Source organism: Rhinopithecus roxellana, chromosome 19 (genome assembly GCF_007565055.1).
Source record: "Rhinopithecus roxellana isolate Shanxi Qingling chromosome 19, ASM756505v1, whole genome shotgun sequence".
Classification (NCBI taxonomy): Eukaryota; Metazoa; Chordata; class Mammalia; order Primates; family Cercopithecidae; genus Rhinopithecus; species Rhinopithecus roxellana.
Genome location: NC_044567.1, coordinates 18,324,817 through 18,342,327, shown reverse-complemented (window position 1 = coordinate 18,342,327; position 17,511 = coordinate 18,324,817). Strand labels below are relative to the sequence as shown.

Here is a 17,511-nt window from a genome sequence, read left to right as displayed (position 1 = left end):
CAGGAAGGTAGTGACGTCATGGGTAAACAGGTTCTGTAGCCGTGGCAGCGGCCGTGGCAGGCTGACTGGGTACCGGCTACCGCTGACCCGGGAGAAGCTGCCTGTCTACATCAGCCTGGGCTGCAGCGCGCTGCCGCCGCGGGGCCGGCAGGTAGGCTGACCTCGGGTCGGGGGATGCGGGCGGACCAGGGGCGAGAGGAGCCTGACAGGCCCGCGTCCTGAGGAAAGAGCCCGGGCGGAGAGAGACGTGGGAATTCCGCCCCACTCTCCGGGGGCGCTTTCACACCCAGGTTAGGCCTGGAGTTTGACGCGTTGATGCTTGCCACGATCTTACGAGGAAACTGCGGCTCGGATAAGTTCGGGGAGTTTACATAGTAAAGAGTCGGCTCGCAGTACCTCGCATGCATCTGGGAGAGCCGGGGCTCACAAATTATGCGACCGCCTCATGCTCAGGGAACTTAGTCCCAGCTCTTGGGTCAGGTGTTGCTCAGATGCTCAGACACGCGTGTGTTGGGAGTTGGTAGAGAATCTGTGAACTCTTTCCCTGCACCCCTTCTTCCATCTTACCTATCTCTTTAAGCCAGCCCCTCCAATCAGATAGGTGGGCCAAGCCAGATTCATGGGAGTCATGCCTGACTTGTTTTTCTCTTATCCCAAAAGCCCCACATTCAGTCAGTCCATTACTAAGCCCCAATCACCTCGACTTACAAAACATCTCAACTCGGAATACTTGTCTTCAGCTGCCAGCCTTGGTTACTGTAATGGTCTCCTGTTTCCACGGTCATTCATTCCGCAAACATTTACTGAGTGCCAGTTATGTGTGGGCACCATGCTAGGTGCTAGGGTTAGAGTGATGAACAAGAAGGTAGTTGGGGCCTTGCCCTCTCTTGTTCCCTCCAATCCGTTCTCCAGGCTGAGAAAGAATAATCTAAGTCTGATTTTGTTGGTTTGCTGAGAACTCTCTGGCTGCCCGTTACCCTTCTGATAAAATCCAAGCTCATTACTGCGTCTTTCAGAGCCTTCCGTGATCCAGCTGTTGCCTCCCTGTCTAGCCTCATTCTGTTCGCTTCTCTTGCTCAGTCTCAGTTCTCGGAATGCATCAAATTTCCTGTTGCCTCAGGATCTTCACGTATGTTTCCTTCTGCCTGCAATGCCTTGCTTCCCTTTCACTTGACAAACTTTTGGACAGTCTTTAGGTCTGTTTAAGTGTCATTTTTTCAGAAGGCCTCTGTAGGCACTCCCCTCATTCCGCCCCCCATGAACCGTGTCCTGCCGCACTTCACATAGCACCATGTACTTTTCCTTATACTATTTTCCTTATACTAATACCACGATTTGTGATTATTTGTTTACCATCTGTCCAGAGGCGTTGTTTTCACTAGTCTGTCCCCAGAGCAGGGACTCAGTGGATGTTTCTGAATAAATGTGTGCTCTCAGGGAAGGGAGTGGAAGTTGAAACAGATATTTGTTTGCTTCCTCATGTTGCTCGAATCTTTCTGGAGCAGCTGGTCAGATTAATGACCTGTAGCTGCGAAAGACATTTTTTTTTTTTTGAGACAGGGTCTCACTGTGTTGCCCAGGCTGGAGTGCAGTGGTGTGAACACAGCTCACTGCAGCCTCCACCTCCTGGGCTCAAGCGATCTTCCCAGCTCACCTTCCCAAGTAGCTGGGATTACAGGCGCATGTCACCAGGCCTGGCTATCTTAAAAATTTTTTGTGGAGACGGTATTTCGCCACATTGCCCAGGCTGGTTTCAAACTCCTATGCCCAAGTGATCCTCCCACCTCAGCCTCCCAAAGTGCTGGGATTATAGGCATGAGCTACCGCACTGGCCAGATCTTTTAAAAAAGCCCTATTTTAAGGAAGCTACAGATGAACACAGTGCTTCAAAAGGATGATGCTAGCTCACTTACATCAGTGGATTCCAGTGAGGCCAAAGGCCAGAGTCATCTACAGACAGCTCATAGACACATATTAGTTGGCCCATGCAGTGTTGGATGTGGGTTTTCCCCCTTAAAATTTTTGAATTACATACCAACATTGAGAATTGGATTTCTGGTCCTCTTAAAAACCAGAAGTTCTGGCCGGGTGCGGTGGCTCACGCCTGTAATCCCAGCACTTTGGGAGGCTGAGGTGGGTGGATCACGAGGTCAGGAGTTTTGAGACCAGCCATGGCCAACATGGTGAAACCCCATCTCTACTAAAAATACAAAAATTAGCTGCGCAAGGTGTCAGGCACCTGTAATCCCAGCTACTCAGGAGGCTGAGGCAGGAGAATTGCTTGAACCCTGGAGGTAGAGGTTGTAGTGAGCCGAGATCATGCCACTGCACTCCAGCCTGGACAGTGGAGTAAGACTCCTTCTCAGAACAACAACAACAACAACAACAACAACAACAAAAGACCCAGAAGTTCTAGAAACAGTGAGACTTGATGATTTTCGAGCCATTGCTCCTCTTGTGGCACACCTGCCCTGGACAGCCACCCCCAGAATCACCCCATTCAGAACAGGACTTCTCTAAGGAAGCCAAAAGGGAAACAGCTGAGGCTGGGGGCAGTGGGGGCAGAGGGAAAGGGCTGGTGCAGGTCCAAGTGATGGTAGACTTTGGAGCACCTGCGTTTTAGAATTGGCATAGCAGCTAATTGGTAGATGTAACTAGCATTGCCTCCCTTTTTAAACAGGTCATATGATGTCTATTTTTAATTTGTTGTGTGTGCGTGTGCGTGTGTGTGTGTTTGAGCCAGAACGAGGGTGAGTTTTCAGTATTTCCTTCCCAGAATTGAGGCATCCTTTGGAACAGAAATACAAGGTGGCTTGGAAAGGGAGAAGATACCTTTGTTAGTTCTCTGTTGCCTACAGAAAAAATCGTAACTCCTTAGCTTGGCATACAGGGTCTTCCTGGTCTGGCTCCAGCTCACCTTTCCAGCTCCATCCTTTTTCCTTTCATCCTTAGATGGGGCAGGCCTTTGTTCATGCTGTTTTCTCTGCTTGGAATACCTATCCCTGGCCTCCTGCCTTGATATGTTCTTGCTGATACTTCATTCCTTTTTGTGTTTTCTGCTAGAAAGAGAATAACCCAACTTTGATTCCCAATTCAGGCAAGCATACATTTTGAGTAATATTCTTACTCCTGACTTTGTATTTTTTAACCATAATTTTTAATTCACTCAGATTTCTTTTATTTGTTTTTTGTGTTGTTCCAGTATATGTATTTGAGAAGCCTTCTCATGTGCTTTTGGGTACATAACTGGTGATATATAAAGTAAATACACTTATGACTCACAACTTAGTTCAGATGTCACTCCTTCTTTAATGGCTGTGTCCTCCTCCGGCTCTTTACTGATATTTCTAAACAAGCATTTAACACAGTGTGATTTTTCAGTTTCTGTGTCTGTCTTCCTCCAGCTGAACTATGCGCTCTTCAGGGCGGGCACCGTGTTGCATTCATCTTTGTACCCCCAGCATCTAGCAGTGTTGGCATGTAGTAGGCACTCAAGAAATGTGTGTTGAATGAACGATGCCTGTGACAAGGCAAGCGGACTTTATTCTTTCCTGACCCTTGCTCCTATGACACACCTCCTCCTGACTGCCACTGTCACTCCTTCAGAGCAGAATTCCTCTAGGAAGTCTGGATGGGAAACAGGTGAGGCTCAGAGAGGTGTTGGCAGAGGGAATGGGGAGCCTTTGGAACATCTGGGTTTTTGGCATTGGTGTCCAAGGGCAGGAACGGGGTTGGCTTGGCAGTAGGCATTTCATTGGGTGCTAGGAAGTGATGAGGAATTGGGCCGGTTTCTTTGCAGCCATGGCCAAGGACATCCTGGGTGAAGCAGGGCTGCACTTTGATGAACTGAACAAGCTGCGGGTGTTGGACCCAGAGGTTACCCAGCAGACCATAGAGCTGAAGGAAGAGTGCAAAGACTTTGTGGACAGTGAGTATTGGGGAGATACCATGTCACTCAGCTTTGAGCTGCTATTCCAACTGTACCCCAGGCTCATCTTGGCCCTGCCACAGTGGAGCTGCTGGCTCCCTGGAGGTTCAATCTGGCATCTGTGAGTTCCCATGTGCCACCCTTCTCTGCCTGCCCTCGTGCTCTCATGTGTCCCCAACAGAGCACCAGTCAAACCAAACACTTGGATGGGGAGGGTGTTTTTAGATATGCCATCTTTCATTTCTTGCTCTTAGAAACCTTAAACTTTCTGGGAACATAACCATGACTTCAGGGTGAGAAATAGAATTATGTACTCCTGATTTGATTTCTTCAGAGGAAGTCTTAGTGGCAGGTTCTCTGTTATTTGGAGTTAGAAGTGATAAGTGAAGTTTCTAGAAGCAGCTCAACAGACTTACTGAAGTCATCTTTTGGCTAGAAATCTTCAGGAAGCCTCCTGTCCCAGCAGCCAAGTAAGCCCAGTGCATTCAGTACAGAGCCCGATCTAGCTAGAGCAAGGGATTTCTGAGCTTTCTGAGGGCTTCCTAGGTTGTGGAGAGAGCTGATTAGTGAAAGGTAGCTTGGGTTCTGTCACTAACCTTCTGTGATTGATGTGCCATGCACACACCTCTCTGGGCCTTAGTTTTCCCTCAGTAAGTTGTGTTTCTGTCACATCCAGGACATTGGAGAAAGTGAGCGGGAGATTAGGCACTTAATGCTGTGAGCTCTGTATTTTCTGTGGTTACAAGTGGGAAGCCCCCATCCCCACTGTTAATTGAAATCTGGTGTCATACCTGTAGCTAGTCCAGAGGCAGCACTTGTGTCCTGAGGCTGCCCTTTTGTGAACAACAGTGCTTCCTGTCATTCCTGGGGAAGCAGGGTTGGGGTCTGTCTGGAGGATGAGCCCAGCAAGGGCCTAGTGCTTTCATAGCCTGAGGTCATAGCAGCTGGTTGGCTCAGTGGGGACACAAGGTCCGGGTATGCCCTGGTCCAGCTGGCCACCCTTCTCTAGGTTCAGACCAAGGGTAGGAGACAGGCCAATAGGCACCAAAGTGTTTAAGTGACAGGGTCTCGCTATGTTCCCCAGGCTGGAATGCAGTGGCAGTTCACAGGCATGATCACACATCCTCTAACTCCTGGGTTCAAGTGATCCTCCCACCTCAGCCTCCTGAGTAGCTGGGACTACAGGTGCTCGCCACCATGCCTGGCTCACACCAAACTATTTTGACACAAATTAGAAGGGGCAGTCAGCTCTGCCCTCGCACTGCCTCAGCACTCTACCGAAGGGGAGTGATGAGACTGAGGAAATATTTTATTTTTTGTTCTTTTTCTGAAAGAAATTGGCCAGTTTCAGAAAATAGTTGGTGGTTTAATTGAGCTTGTTGATCAACTTGCAAAAGAAGCAGAAAATGAAAAGATGAAGGTAAGATCAGCATGTCTTCTGCCTACGTCTTGGCCTGGGACCCTAGTTTGCTACCCTCTCATCTTTCTTCCCTCTTGATTTGTTTAGAGGGGTGGGTGGGTGAGTTTTTATTTAAGATTTTAAGGCTGGGCGCGGTGGCTCAAGCTTGTAATCCCAGCACTTTGGGAGGCCGAGATGGGCGGATCACGAGGTCTGGAGATCGAGACCATCCTGGCTAACACAGTGAAACCCCGTCTCTACTAAAAAATACAAAAAACTAGCCGGGCGAGGTGGCGGGCGTCTGTAGTCCCGGCTACTCGGGAGGCTAAGGCAGGAGAAGAGCGTAAACCCGGGAGGCGGAGCTTGCAGTGAGCCAAGATAGCCCACTGCACTCCAGCCTGGGTGACAGAGTGAGACTCCGTCTCAAAAAAAAAAAAAAAAAAAAGATTTTAATAACTTCTAGTCCACCTAACCTACTGAACTTACGCCAGTCTTTATTTCCTTTAATCTTTTTTTTTTTTTTTTTTTTTGAGACAGAGTCACCCAGGCTGGAGTGCAGTGGCACAATCTCGGCTCACTGCAACCTCCGCCTCTCAGGTTCAAGAGATTCTCCCACCTCAGCCTCCCAAGTAGCTGGGACTACAGGTGTGCACCAACACACCCAGATTAGTTTTTTGTTTTTTGTTTTTTTTTTGAGATGGAGTTTTTTCTTGTTGCCCAGGCTGGAGTGCAAGGGTGCGATCTTGGCTTACTGCAACCTCCGCCTCCGGGGTTCAAGTGATTCTCCTGCCTTAGCCTCCCAGGTAGCTGGGATTACAGGCATGCACCACCACGCCTGGCTAATTTTGTATTTTTAGTAGAGACAGGGTTTCTCCATGTTGGTCAGGCTGGTCTCGAACTCCCAACCTTAGGTGATCCGCCTGCCTCAGCCTCCCAAAATGCTGGGATTAAGGTGTGAGCGACCGCACCCAGCCGTTTTTTTTTTTTTTGTATTTTTAGTAAAGACAGGGTTTCACCATGTTGGTCAGGCAAACTACTGACCTCAAGTGATCTGCCCACCTTGGCCTCCCAAAGTGCTGGGATTGATTGCAGGCGTGAGCCACCACACCTGGCCTCCTTTCATCTTCATATCAGCACTGATGTAGATGGTTTTATCCTTATTTTATAAATGAAGAAATGAAGGTGTACATAGCATGATTGGTGAAAGGCACAAGGCTGAATGGCACCACCAAATGTGCTATTGTGCCTGTGTCCCCGGCTCTAGGAATACTCCTAGACATGTCTCAAAGCTGCCGTCAAGTTCTTGAGGCACTTTGTGATCAGTAGGTTAATCCTTCTGACTTAACCCAAAAGCTTTGGGGCTCCACTTTCTTTTCCTTTCTGGAGACTGACATAGCTCCCAGATGACCCCTCCCCACTTTGAGGACTTGATGCTGTAGATGGTTTTAATGAAGCCATGGCCTTCTCTGGCAATACTGTAGGCCATCGGTGCTCGGAACTTGCTCAAATCTATAGCAAAGCAGAGAGAAGCTCAACAGCAGCAACTTCAAGCACTAATAGCAGAAAAGAAAATGCAGCTAGAAAGGTAAGAAGTCATGATGTAAAGCAAGTTCTTTACACAGCTGAATTTCCACTCTTCCTTCTGGAATGATCACTTCTTGTCCTTACTCTTCATCATTGTTTTCCCAGGAATAGCATCTCACTTGTCATCCTGATTTGAAGATTTTTAAAAATAAAATTACATTTGATGGGAAGGAAATAGAAAACTTAATATCAAACCACCTCTAGTAGTTTGAGCATGAAAGGGTCTACGAAGTTGGCTGGCTCTCTGAAAGAAGACTTTCCTAGGGCTGGAGATTTCTCATGGGTGGCTCTGGGTAGGGCTTTGCCTCTTTCTTTCTTCATTCTGAACTCACACCATTTCTTGAAATCATTTAAACCTCTATATCCTTCTCTAGAAGAATTAAGTCTGTGGTTTACTTCATCTTTTTTTCAGGGCCTCTAACAATTTTGTTTTTCAGGTATCGGGTTGAATATGAAGCTTTGTGTAAAGTAGAAGCAGAACAAAATGAATTTATTGACCAATTTATTTTTCAGAAATGAACTGAAAATTTCACTTTTATAGTAGGAAGGCAAAACAAAAAAAGCCCCTCAAAACCAAGAAAACCTCTGTAGCATTCCAGCGGCTTGACCAATGACCTGTCACAAGAGGTGGCGTGTAAGGAACGCAGCCCCCTGAAGACAGCAATACAAGTCCGGGGGAGCCAGTTTTAAACATCAGTGCACAGCTGCTGCTGGTGGCCCTGCAGTGTACGTTCTCACCTCTTATGCTTAGTTGGAACTAAGCAGTTTGTAAACTTTCATCCTTTTTTTGTAAATTCACAAAGCTTTGGAAGGATAATACATTTTTGTTTTCAAATGGCTTGATGTACCTTTTTTTCCTGTTGCCCTTGAAATATGTTTAACCCCTCGTGAGAGAACCCTGGATTCTCTAGCCCCCGTCCACAAAACAAACCAGGCAGTGGTCAGCAGCTACCTTTATTTGGATCACACATGTGAGTCAGACAGCACCACTACTCAGACCAATATGGCTTGTGAGCAAAATGGGTGAAAATAGAGGGAACTGACCGGGACCTGTTGTCTAACATCATTTTAAGGTTGGACTTGAGCAAAGACTTAGAGAAAGCTGATGGAATGCCAAGCATCAACTTGAAGGACCCTCTATGCACACAGTGGATGTTATGCCTGGCTGTAGCCACCTTCCCTTCTGAGAACAAGATGGGAACCACTGAAGTGTATTAAAGGATTAAGTTATCCACTAGGAAGCATACTAGCATACCAGATCAGCCTTGAGATGCTAGACTTTAGATACAGGAACCTGTGTCAGGTGGCTTCTAGAAATGTGGAAGACTAAGATTTAGAAATAGAATAAAGTAACTTAAAAACAAACAAAAACCTTCCAGGATGATCTGTTTACAACAGCAACAAAAACATTTTCCAGTTTAATCCATTTCTCACTGAAAGTCATTGTTGGGCTGACCCTTAAGGAAAACTAAGTTTAAACTTCTTTGTATAGTATTTTTTCTTTTTTCCTTAGGTTAGAGGTGGGGACAAAAAAACATTGATATAGTTTTGAATTAACGTTAAAGAGGCAAAATTTCACGTTTAAAATGGCCCAAAATGTACTGTTCATTTTGCTGACAGGTGGTAACATGCTTGAGAATCAGGTGTGGAGGGTTTAGTCATAAGCATATATGCTGTAGGTCAGGTGACTTATGAACATGTCAAACAGGCCATGTTCTTTAGCAGTTTCTGGTCCTGCTTTTAGGAATCCTGCAGCGGAACGCAGGCACACGGGTATTTGGTACTACTTCCTTATAACCTAGCCCACACCCCTTTGCCCACTCTCAAGCTGATCGGTCTGTTCATCCCAGTGCCCTTAGAAGGTGAAGGTTTGGGCTGGGCCCAGTGGTTGACGTCTGTAATCCCAGCACTTAGGGAGACTGAGGTGGGCCGATCACTTGAGCCTAGGTGTTCGAGACCAACCTGGGCAACATGGCAAAACCCCGTCTCCACAAAAAAAAAAAAAAAAAAAAAAAAAAAAAAAAAAAAATAGCCATACATGTTGGTACACGCCTGCAGTTCCAGCTACTTGGGAGGCTGAGGAAGACAGCTTGAGCCCCGGAGGCAGAGGTTGCAGTGAGCTGAGATCATGCCACTGCCCTTTACTCCAGCCTGGGCAACAGAGTGAGACTTTTTAAAAAAAAAAAAAGGTGAGGGTTTGACGTGGTTCCTGACACCATCTTGCTCTTGTGCATTGCTGCCAGTGTTTCAAATGCTGCTGAAGATGTGGATTCTGAGCAGTGTTCCTTGTATTGTATCCAACAAGCAACCACCCTGTAGGCATCTCTACCCTGAGCCAGTGGTTGTTTCCTTCATTTTTTTTTTCTTTTCTCCTCATACTTGTAATAGGGGCTCCGCAACATGAAAATTAAAAGTATGAACGGGATGAGTAAGTAGGAGGCATAGACAGATATAAGCGTTAACCGTTCATGCAAAGTCTCAGGTCTTTGCCCCTTGAAACCACTGGCTTTGGAGAAATCCTCAAACAGAAATGTGGAGAGTATTGGAATTAAGGTCGTCATGGTGTGAACGGAGTAGATGATTGCAGGAGTTCGAATCCACTTGCAGCTTCCTGAGGTAGTCAGGGGAAAAGAAAAATGGTTAGGTCTGTTCATGACTCAAAGGTGTCCATGACCTTCCCACTGTCTCTGCCTGCCTGCTTTCTTCTACTCCTTTCTCCCAGTGGAAACTCAGAACTGGAAACCTGGATGTGCCACACTGCCCACCATGCAGATTTATGTGAAAGCTGACAGCTCGCCGAACAACCAAGAATATAACTCAGAACATAACTCAGCAAAACTCTAGGGCAATAAAACTGCCATTACCTGTTAAAACCTGTGTGGGATAAAATCCAAGGGGAGGGAAATCCCTGCCCCATGGTATCTGTTTGTTCAGTAATTATATATAGGTGAGAGGATCAGGAGTCAGATTCAGTGACCCCAGGGGATGCCAATGGGAAACAAGCATTTTCAGCGGTTCTAGCTTCGTTATCAAGTACACGTGTATGGTCACCTTTTTTAAAAAGCATTGATTATGAGAACACTAAGAATAATTTTAAAATGAGAAGCATGTTAGGGATTAGCCTGATGCTACAGCTTATAAGTCAGTATGATACTATCCAACGCAGAGAAATAAAAGCCAACAAAAAGAGAAATTAATTCTGTTGGGGAACAAAACAAAAGGGAACAAGCTCATCGTTTAAGTGGTCTCAGGTTTCATGTGTATGCAAGGGATTTCTAGACGACTGAGGCAGCCGTGCAGCCCCACTGACCACGGACATGAACCTGAGCCACACTAATGTCCTTTTACAAGATCTACCCTGGTTATTTCCCCCCAGATCCTATGGCATCCTCCCACAAACTATGGGGACCATCCCCTTCCCTTTGGAGATACTTTCCCAAAAGATTTCTGGGACCTGATTTCTGGGTAAAAATGGGATTTTCCCACCATTTACCAACCTTTGAGGAAGGCATACGTTGCAATGGGAAAGAAAGGCAGCTGAAACACAAGCTCGCAAAACAGAAAGGACTTAAACCAGGCTGGGGGCTCCTGCAGCAGCGGGTCTTTGAACTCCTTAGCATACCACTTCAGCAGGTTTCTAAACTGAAAAAGAAAATGATCATGATGAATTACAGCCACCTGGCCTCAACAGGCTGGGTTCTAGCTCATTTAAAAATACACTGGAGGAGCCTGTCATTAATTAGCACCCCCAACCCCAGCAGCAGATGGCATGTCCAGCTGGCTTTTGTGACACCGCCTAGATGGTCTTTTAATAAAAACTTACTATCCCTAACTCAAATGTTCCCTTCTCTGTGAAGTTTTCTCAACTCTTCTAGCCCCTTCTTTGTGCTACCCAGCATCTGTTCATAATTCCAAGATAACATATCCAGATGTGTTGGCCACTGTCAGGAGCAACAATAAGTATCTGGCACTTAGTAGGCACTCAGGGTGTTCGCTGAATGAACAAATGTGACATTTCTGCCAACAATATCATTCTTTGTTTGAAAAAAAACGTGAAAACCATCCTGACACTTTCCCTTTTGCAGTGACAACCACACACCAAGCTCCAAAGGCCAGATTCCCTCAAATGCAGAAATGAATTTCTCTCTTCTTTTCTGGGGGTGGGGGTGGGAGTGAAAGGGGAAGTAAATCTATAACCTCTGTGGTGATGTAATTTTGGACACTTTAATTCCAATATGGCAAACAAGTTCCTTATCATTCTTAACTCGCCTAATTCTAATTTTTGGTTTTTAGGAGACAGAATTTTAGTGGAAGAACAAACTCTGCCCCAAACTACAAACTACCTAGTAGCTTCTTGGTTATGCAGGGATTTAGCGTCTCAGTTCTAGCTTGGGCCCCACGCTTCTAATTACCCTGTCAAATAAAAAGGATGTGGATCCATGCCGACCTGGCTACAGGCAGAGAAAAGCAGAGTTTAAGGCTGCCCATCTTGGGCTTTTATAGGAGCCCAAAGCCTAGTGCTCTTGGCTCTATGTGGACTACTAAACGTCTGTCACATCACATTTTACCTCCTAGATGTGGCATTGTCCCGACACAGAGGCCTTCAAAGACAAATCAGTCTTGATATTATGATTAATAAAGGCAACTCCAGGGTAAGAATTTATCTTACAATGGAAAATCCAAGAATATTTTTCCTGTTAATTTTTAATCAAAAGATAAAGGCTCACTATTGTGAAATAGAAGCCCCACTGCTGCAAGAGCACTTTAAGCAAACATCCAGAAACAAATATCCTGTTAGCATATTTTTAATTTCAGAAAGGCTCTGGCTAGATAACCAATTTATTGACCAAAGGATCTCCAAATTTGTACTGAATTTGAAACTGAAATTCATAAGCACTTTTCTGGATGGGAATGTGGTTTGAATAGGATTGAATTGGTAGGAAACACAAAGGCTAAGTCACTGTCCCTCTCCAGGGTTCTATTTCCTCATCTATAAAATAAGCAACTTGGACTAGATGTTTTCTTAAGATCCCTTTTTTGCTTTTTAGATTTTTTTTTGAGACGGAGTCTTGCTCTGCCGCCCAGGCTGGAGTGCAGTGGCCGGCTCTCAGCTCACTGCAAGCTCCGCCTCCCGGGTTCACGCCATTCTCCTGTCTCAGCCTCCCGAGTAGCTGGGACTACAGGCGCCCGCCTCGTCGCCCGGCTAGTTTTTTGTATTTTTTAGTAGAGGCGGGGTTTCACCGTATTAGCCAGGATGGTCTCGATCTCCTGACCTCATGATCCGCCCGTCTCGGCCTCCCAAAGTGCTGGGATTACAGGCTTGAGCCACCGCGCCCGGCCGCTTTTTAGATTTTTAAAAATACTGATACTGGATGAAACTACCTGCTTTAAAAGATTGACTGTAAAATTATTATTTTTGAGACAGTCTCTGTTGCCCAGGCTGCTGGAGTATGGTGATTTGATCTCGGCCCACTGCTGCCTCAACATCCCGGGCTCAGATGATTCTCTCACCTCAGCTTCCCCAGTAGCTGGGACTACAGGTATGCACCACCAAGCTGAGCTAATTTTCTGTAGAGATGGGGTTTCGCCGCATTGCCCAGGCTGGTTTCGAACTCCTGGGCTCAAGCGATCCTCTTGCTTCAGCCTCCCAAAGTACTGGGATTACAGGTGTGAGTCACTGCACCCGTCCTGACTGCAAAATGTAAGAGGCATTCTCAGAGGTCAGGCCCGGTGGCTCATGCCTATAGTCCCAGCACTTTGGGAGGTCAAGGCAGGTGGATTGCCTGAGGTCAGGAGTTGGAGACCAGCCTGGCCAACATGGTGAAACCCCGTCTCTACTAAAAATACAAAACTTAGCTGGGTGTGGTGGCTCACGCCTATAATCCCAGATACTCTGGAGGCTGAAGCAGGAGAATCGCTTGAACCCAGGAGGTGGAGGTTGCAGTGAGCTGAGATAGAGCCACTGCACTCCAGCCTGGGTGACAGAGCGAGACCCCATCTCAAAAAAAAAAAAAAAAAGGCATTCTGGCTATTTGAACCTCATTTTCTATTCAATTTGCATACCTCTCTGATCCAACTATTTCGTAAATTGAGGCAGACTTGTACAGCACTTTAATTTCTAAGGCCTACAAGATGAGATCAGCGAAATTTAAAAAACCTTATCACCCAGATACCGTAATAATGAATTAATATAATTGTAACCAACCATCTTACACAGTCATATACCTGCCACCTGATGCCAGAATGAGGCTGGGACTAATTGTGAGTAGGAGAGTAGAAAGCCTAGGCACCTGGCAGACGGGCGAGGCGGGTAGGACCTGGGGAAGAGTGCCTGGCTTTAGGCAAGGCCTTTAATCTCCCTACACTTGTGTCCCCATCAATAAAACAGAGCCAGTAATAGTGCCTACTTCACTATTGGTAAGATAGTGACTTAATATATGTAGTCTTTAAAATAATAGCTAGCACATAATGATTACTTAATTGAATATAATTAATACATATTTGGAGATATTCAAGTTTAATCCCATTAAAATCACAGCTCACAACTGGTCATTAAAAATTATTAGCTATGACCTCCCCACGAAAGGTAATGAAACTGTTTACATTTATACCTGACTCACATTTGACTCAACTCACCCTTGTTATCCATTAAAAGATGCACCTGGCCTGCACACATGGCTCTCTAAAGCAGGGGTTCCCACTCACCAATCTTGTATTTCTGTAAGTTAGAATGGGAATACAGACTGATTTCAGAGCCAGATGCTCACTTGTTTTTCCTTATTTTTACCAGACGCAATGTTATCCAACTGCAAATGATACTACAAAACGCTTCCCATCCTCTCCTTTCCATTTTCTTATCCAAACTCAATTCTTACTGTTTCATAATAAAATAAGAGTTTTTCCAGGCCAGGCACGGTGGCTCACACCTGTAATCCCAGCACTTTGGGAGGCCGAGGCAGGCAGATCGCCTGAGGTCAGGAGTTTGAGACCAGCCTGGCCAACATGGTGAAATGCTATCTCTAAAAAAATATGAAAATTAGCCGGGCATGGTGGCATGCACATGTAATCCTAGCTACTCGGGAGGCTGAGGCAGGAGAATTGCTTGAACCCGAGAAGCAGAGGTTGCAGTGAGCTGAGATCGCACCACTGCATTCCAGCCTGGGCGACAGAGACTGTCTCGGAAAAAAAAAAAAAAAAGAAAAAGAAAAATTAAAAAAAATAAGAGTTTTTCCAAGCAGTGATTTGGTGCAATCCAAGAAAAAAAATTTATTTTGCAAATTCCAGCCCAACCACTAGGTGATCTCCTACAGGCTTTTAGCTCCAGGGAAAAATTCCTTCTACTTCGGGAAGAAAACAACAGACGTTACATTTTGGCATTTTTCAAAGAGAATGTGAGAATAATTCAAGACTTTTATTATTATTTGCCCCATAGAGAAGTAACAAAATCAGCATTTCCTACACCAAAGCAACAAGAATGGAGGCACAGACCTTCCATGCCAGGATGCCCCCGTGCTAATGCCTTCAAACATCATCACACACACAGATACACACAACCAGGATGCCCCTGTGCTAATGCCTAACATCACATCAGACACACACACACACACACACACACGTTCTGGCCAGATGCTGCCTGCACTGGCCCTTGGGCCTTCTGCAGTAAGTCAGGATTAAAAAAATAAAGCTGATGCTGGGAATGGTCGGTCACGCCTGTAATCTCAGCACTTTGGGAGGCTGAGGCAGGAGGATGGCCTGAGCCCAGAAGACCAGCCTGAGTAACATAGTAAGACATCATCTCTATAAAAAATACAAAATTAGCCATAATTTTTTATTATAGGTGTGCACCTATGGTCCTAGCTACTCAGGAGACAGGTGGGAGGATCTCTTGTGCTCAGGAGTTCAAGGCTGTGGTAAGCCATGACTGCATCACAGCACTGCAAGCCTGGGTGACAAAGGACCCTGTTTCTAAAAAAAGGACTGAGGAAATTTTATCACATTTAAACATTTAAATGGGATCTTTATGATATTATGCTGAGCACCTTTTAAGTGTATTTTGTTAGGGGTGAGCAAGATGGGCTTGTGGGAATGGCACATCCAGCAAGGATAAAGAAATCAACAGCTGTGAAGTCTGGAATGGCTACATGGAGTAGCAGGCTAATTACGAAGTATTAAAAGGTCCTAAAACACCAGAGACAGGCAGCCTGCCTGAGTACCGCTGGCCACACAGGTTTCAAAAACCACAGATAGGCCAACACTGTAGTAGATTTTCCTTTCTTTAGGGCAATTAATGGTTACTGCAGAGCTGCGATGACCTCTTCGGTTTTCAGGAAGAGTCTGTACTATCTGGCCCTGTAGTAGGCTGAATAATGACCCCCAAAGATAAACACATCCTATTCCCTGGAACCTGTGACTGTTACTTTATTTGGCAAAAGGGACTTTGCAGATGTAATTAAGGATTTTGAGATGGGAGATTTTCTGGGTTATCTGGTGCGCCCTGAATGTATGACAAGTGTCTTTATAAAAGCGAAGCAGAGGGAGCTCTGACTACAGAAAGGGTGGCAATGTGATGACCTGAAGCAGAGATTGAAGAGATGTGAACACAAGCCAAGGAACATTGGCAGCCACCAGAAAATGGAAGAGGCAAGAACCAAATTCTCCCCTGGAGCCCTCAGAAGGAGTGGGCCCTGCCTTGATTTGAGCACTGTAAGATTTCATTGTGAACTTCTGGCCTCCAGAACTGTAAACTATATTTGTGGTAACTACAACAGCAATATGAAAACGAACCCACCCTGTATACGTTTGAGCTTATAATTTAACTCAACTCTCTCAACAGCTGAGGATACAGGACCCTGACCCGCCCAAGTCACCACCAGTTCTTGGAAGAACCAAGTCCCCAGACCGCACCTTGCCTCATACTACCTACGCTTTTCCCACGCAAAAGGAGGCCAGAGGTCTTCCCGTTGTGTTTGGTTCTAAAAGCAAACAAAAGAGTGACTTACGGGAGTGGTGGAACATTCTTGAGCCGTGGCCTTTTTGGGAGAGTTAGGTCCCTTGAAAAGTCGATGGGAGCTATATTCTCCTTCCAGGAAACAAAAAAAAATTTTGCACCCATTTTTGGGAGCTCATGACCTTCAGGTAAAGAACCTCTCCTCGGCAGAGAAAAAACATTTAAGGAGAAACAGAGGCAAAATAAAATCTTCAGGTAGACCAGTCAGTCCTGCCTACAGTTCTAGATAAGTTGGAGAAACAGAACTGAGGACAGGAATCCATGGAAGAAGGTCACAGGGTCCAGACACGAGAAAAAAACCCAACGAACCGGGAAACTAAAACTGTAGCTTTGAAGAAAAAAACAAAGCAATAAAGCAGAGGTTGGGCTTAAAAGAATGCTCTCCAACAACCACGAAATCGGGATTTTCACCTTTTTACTCGGGAGATCATTGTTACTCGAACCCAGTATTGAAGAGCCAATCTGAAAAGATGGCAATTTACTCTCGAGCTCTGGAAGTTGCTGGAACCTGACCTTGAAGCAGTGAAGATCTGTGAACGCCCCAGCTGCACCAACCAAGGCCCTAAACCTTCAGACAGGTCTATTTCTACTTGGACTTTTTCTCTGGGATCAGACTGGTATTTTAAAGCCCTTCCAAAAAAAAAAAAAAAAAGAAGCTTAAAGCAAACCTAACATGTGACTTTAGACACCACTTCATCCAGACTACTTCCGTCAGACACTGACAACCGGCCAGAGGTGGAATCGCGGGAAACCTTAAACTCAGGGAAGAAGTGACTTTAAAGGAAACAAAGCGTTCGCCCCTGCCGCTTGGGAGAAGGGTCTGGGTTACAGACAAAGCCCGAGGAAAACACAGAGCTAAAGTTTTTAGGGTTAGGAGCTGGGGAGGCATGGGCAGGACCCGAGGGAGGCGGCAGAACTGGAACCCAGGGTGGGCGAGCGCGGAGGAGGTGAAGGCCCTGTGGACGCAGGGCGCGGGAAAGCCTCGGAGGGCCGGGATAAGACAGGCGCCCCTCACCTCGACTGGGTAAAGCTCGCGCGGCAGCACCGCCTGCAGGTCCATGAACAGGGTGATGGGGATGTGGCTGAGAAAGTAGAGGCCCAGCAGCCACTCCACGCAGCGCCTGGTTGCCAGAACCCCCATCGTCCGTCGGTTGGGCCTGGACCAGCCGAAGTTAGAAGACGTGCCAAGTCCGCGCGCCTTCCCGGACCCACTCGCCTTGGTCGTCGCCCCGCCCCCTCGAGGGCTATGCATGCCTCTCCCATTGGCTGGCGAGAAGAGGAGGCTCGCGGACAGGGGGCGGCATTCCCAGCAGGGCGCATCCATTGGTCCGTATAAGTATAGCGCGTGGAGAAGGCGTCTCGTAAGCCGTTTCCATTGGCCGCCGAGAGCGCCGCGTGGGCGTAGCTTAGTCACGTCTTTCGGCGCGCGGCTACTCAGTGCAGATCGCGGATACGAGGGCGGGCCCTGCGTTTCCGTGCTGGCCGGGTTGTATCCTGGTCGCCGGGTGGTATCCTGGTCTCCGGGCGGCTGCCGGCGGTCTTCCCTTCCCTCGTGGCTCCGTTCGCTCGCTCTGTTCGTGTACTAGTGACCAG

At 46.5% G+C, this 17,511-nt stretch overlaps 2 protein-coding genes across 4 annotated transcripts; one reads left to right on the top strand and one right to left on the bottom strand.

The window, feature by feature from the left end:
• The first annotated feature begins 1 nt into the window (after position 1).
• IFT20 (intraflagellar transport 20) lies at positions 2-7,748 on the top strand. Of its 2 annotated transcripts, XM_010372308.2 has the most exons (6): positions 2-151; positions 3,405-3,642; positions 3,800-3,928; positions 5,263-5,348; positions 6,809-6,912; positions 7,349-7,746. In XM_010372308.2, the coding sequence occupies exons 2-6, from the start codon at positions 3,510-3,512 to the stop codon at positions 7,428-7,430; spliced, it is 534 nt and encodes a 177-aa protein (XP_010370610.2). In that variant the 5' UTR covers positions 2-151; positions 3,405-3,509; the 3' UTR covers positions 7,431-7,746. The 2 variants fall into 2 exon arrangements, with proteins under 2 accessions (XP_010370610.2, XP_010370611.1); XM_010372309.2 differs by lacking the exon at positions 3,405-3,642 and having other exon boundaries at positions 7,349-7,748.
• TMEM97 (transmembrane protein 97) lies at positions 7,401-17,198 on the bottom strand. Of its 2 annotated transcripts, none has more exons than XM_010372307.2 (3): positions 16,934-17,198; positions 10,409-10,553; positions 7,401-9,522 (listed from the first exon to the last, which is right to left on the bottom strand). In XM_010372307.2, exons 1-3 carry the CDS (start codon positions 17,168-17,170, stop codon positions 9,263-9,265), a joined length of 642 nt encoding a protein of 213 aa, XP_010370609.2. In that variant the 5' UTR covers positions 17,171-17,198; the 3' UTR covers positions 7,401-9,262. The 2 variants fall into 2 exon arrangements, with proteins under 2 accessions (XP_010370609.2, XP_010370608.2); XM_010372306.2 differs by having other exon boundaries at positions 10,409-10,548; positions 16,934-17,190.
• Between the last annotated feature and the right edge of the window lie 313 nt (positions 17,199-17,511).

Coding starts and splice junctions, on each gene's coding strand:
- IFT20 (XM_010372308.2), top strand. CDS start 3,510: ATGAACGATGCCTGTGACAAGGCAAGCGGACTTTATTCTTTCCTGACC. Junction 3,643..3,799: donor GAAGTCTGGATGGGAAACAG/GTGAGGCTCAGA, acceptor GTTTCTTTGCAG/CCATGGCCAAGGACATCCTG. Junction 5,349..6,808: donor CAGAAAATGAAAAGATGAAG/GTAAGATCAGCA, acceptor GCAATACTGTAG/GCCATCGGTGCTCGGAACTT.
- TMEM97 (XM_010372306.2), bottom strand. CDS start 17,181: ATGGGAGAGGCATGCATAGCCCTCGAGGGGGCGGGGCGACGACCAAGG. Junction 10,549..16,933: donor GCGAGCTTTACCCAGTCGAG/GTGAGGGGCGCC, acceptor TTTTCAGTTTAG/AAACCTGCTGAAGTGGTATG. Junction 9,523..10,408: donor AACGTATGCCTTCCTCAAAG/GTTGGTAAATGG, acceptor TGACTACCTCAG/GAAGCTGCAAGTGGATTCGA.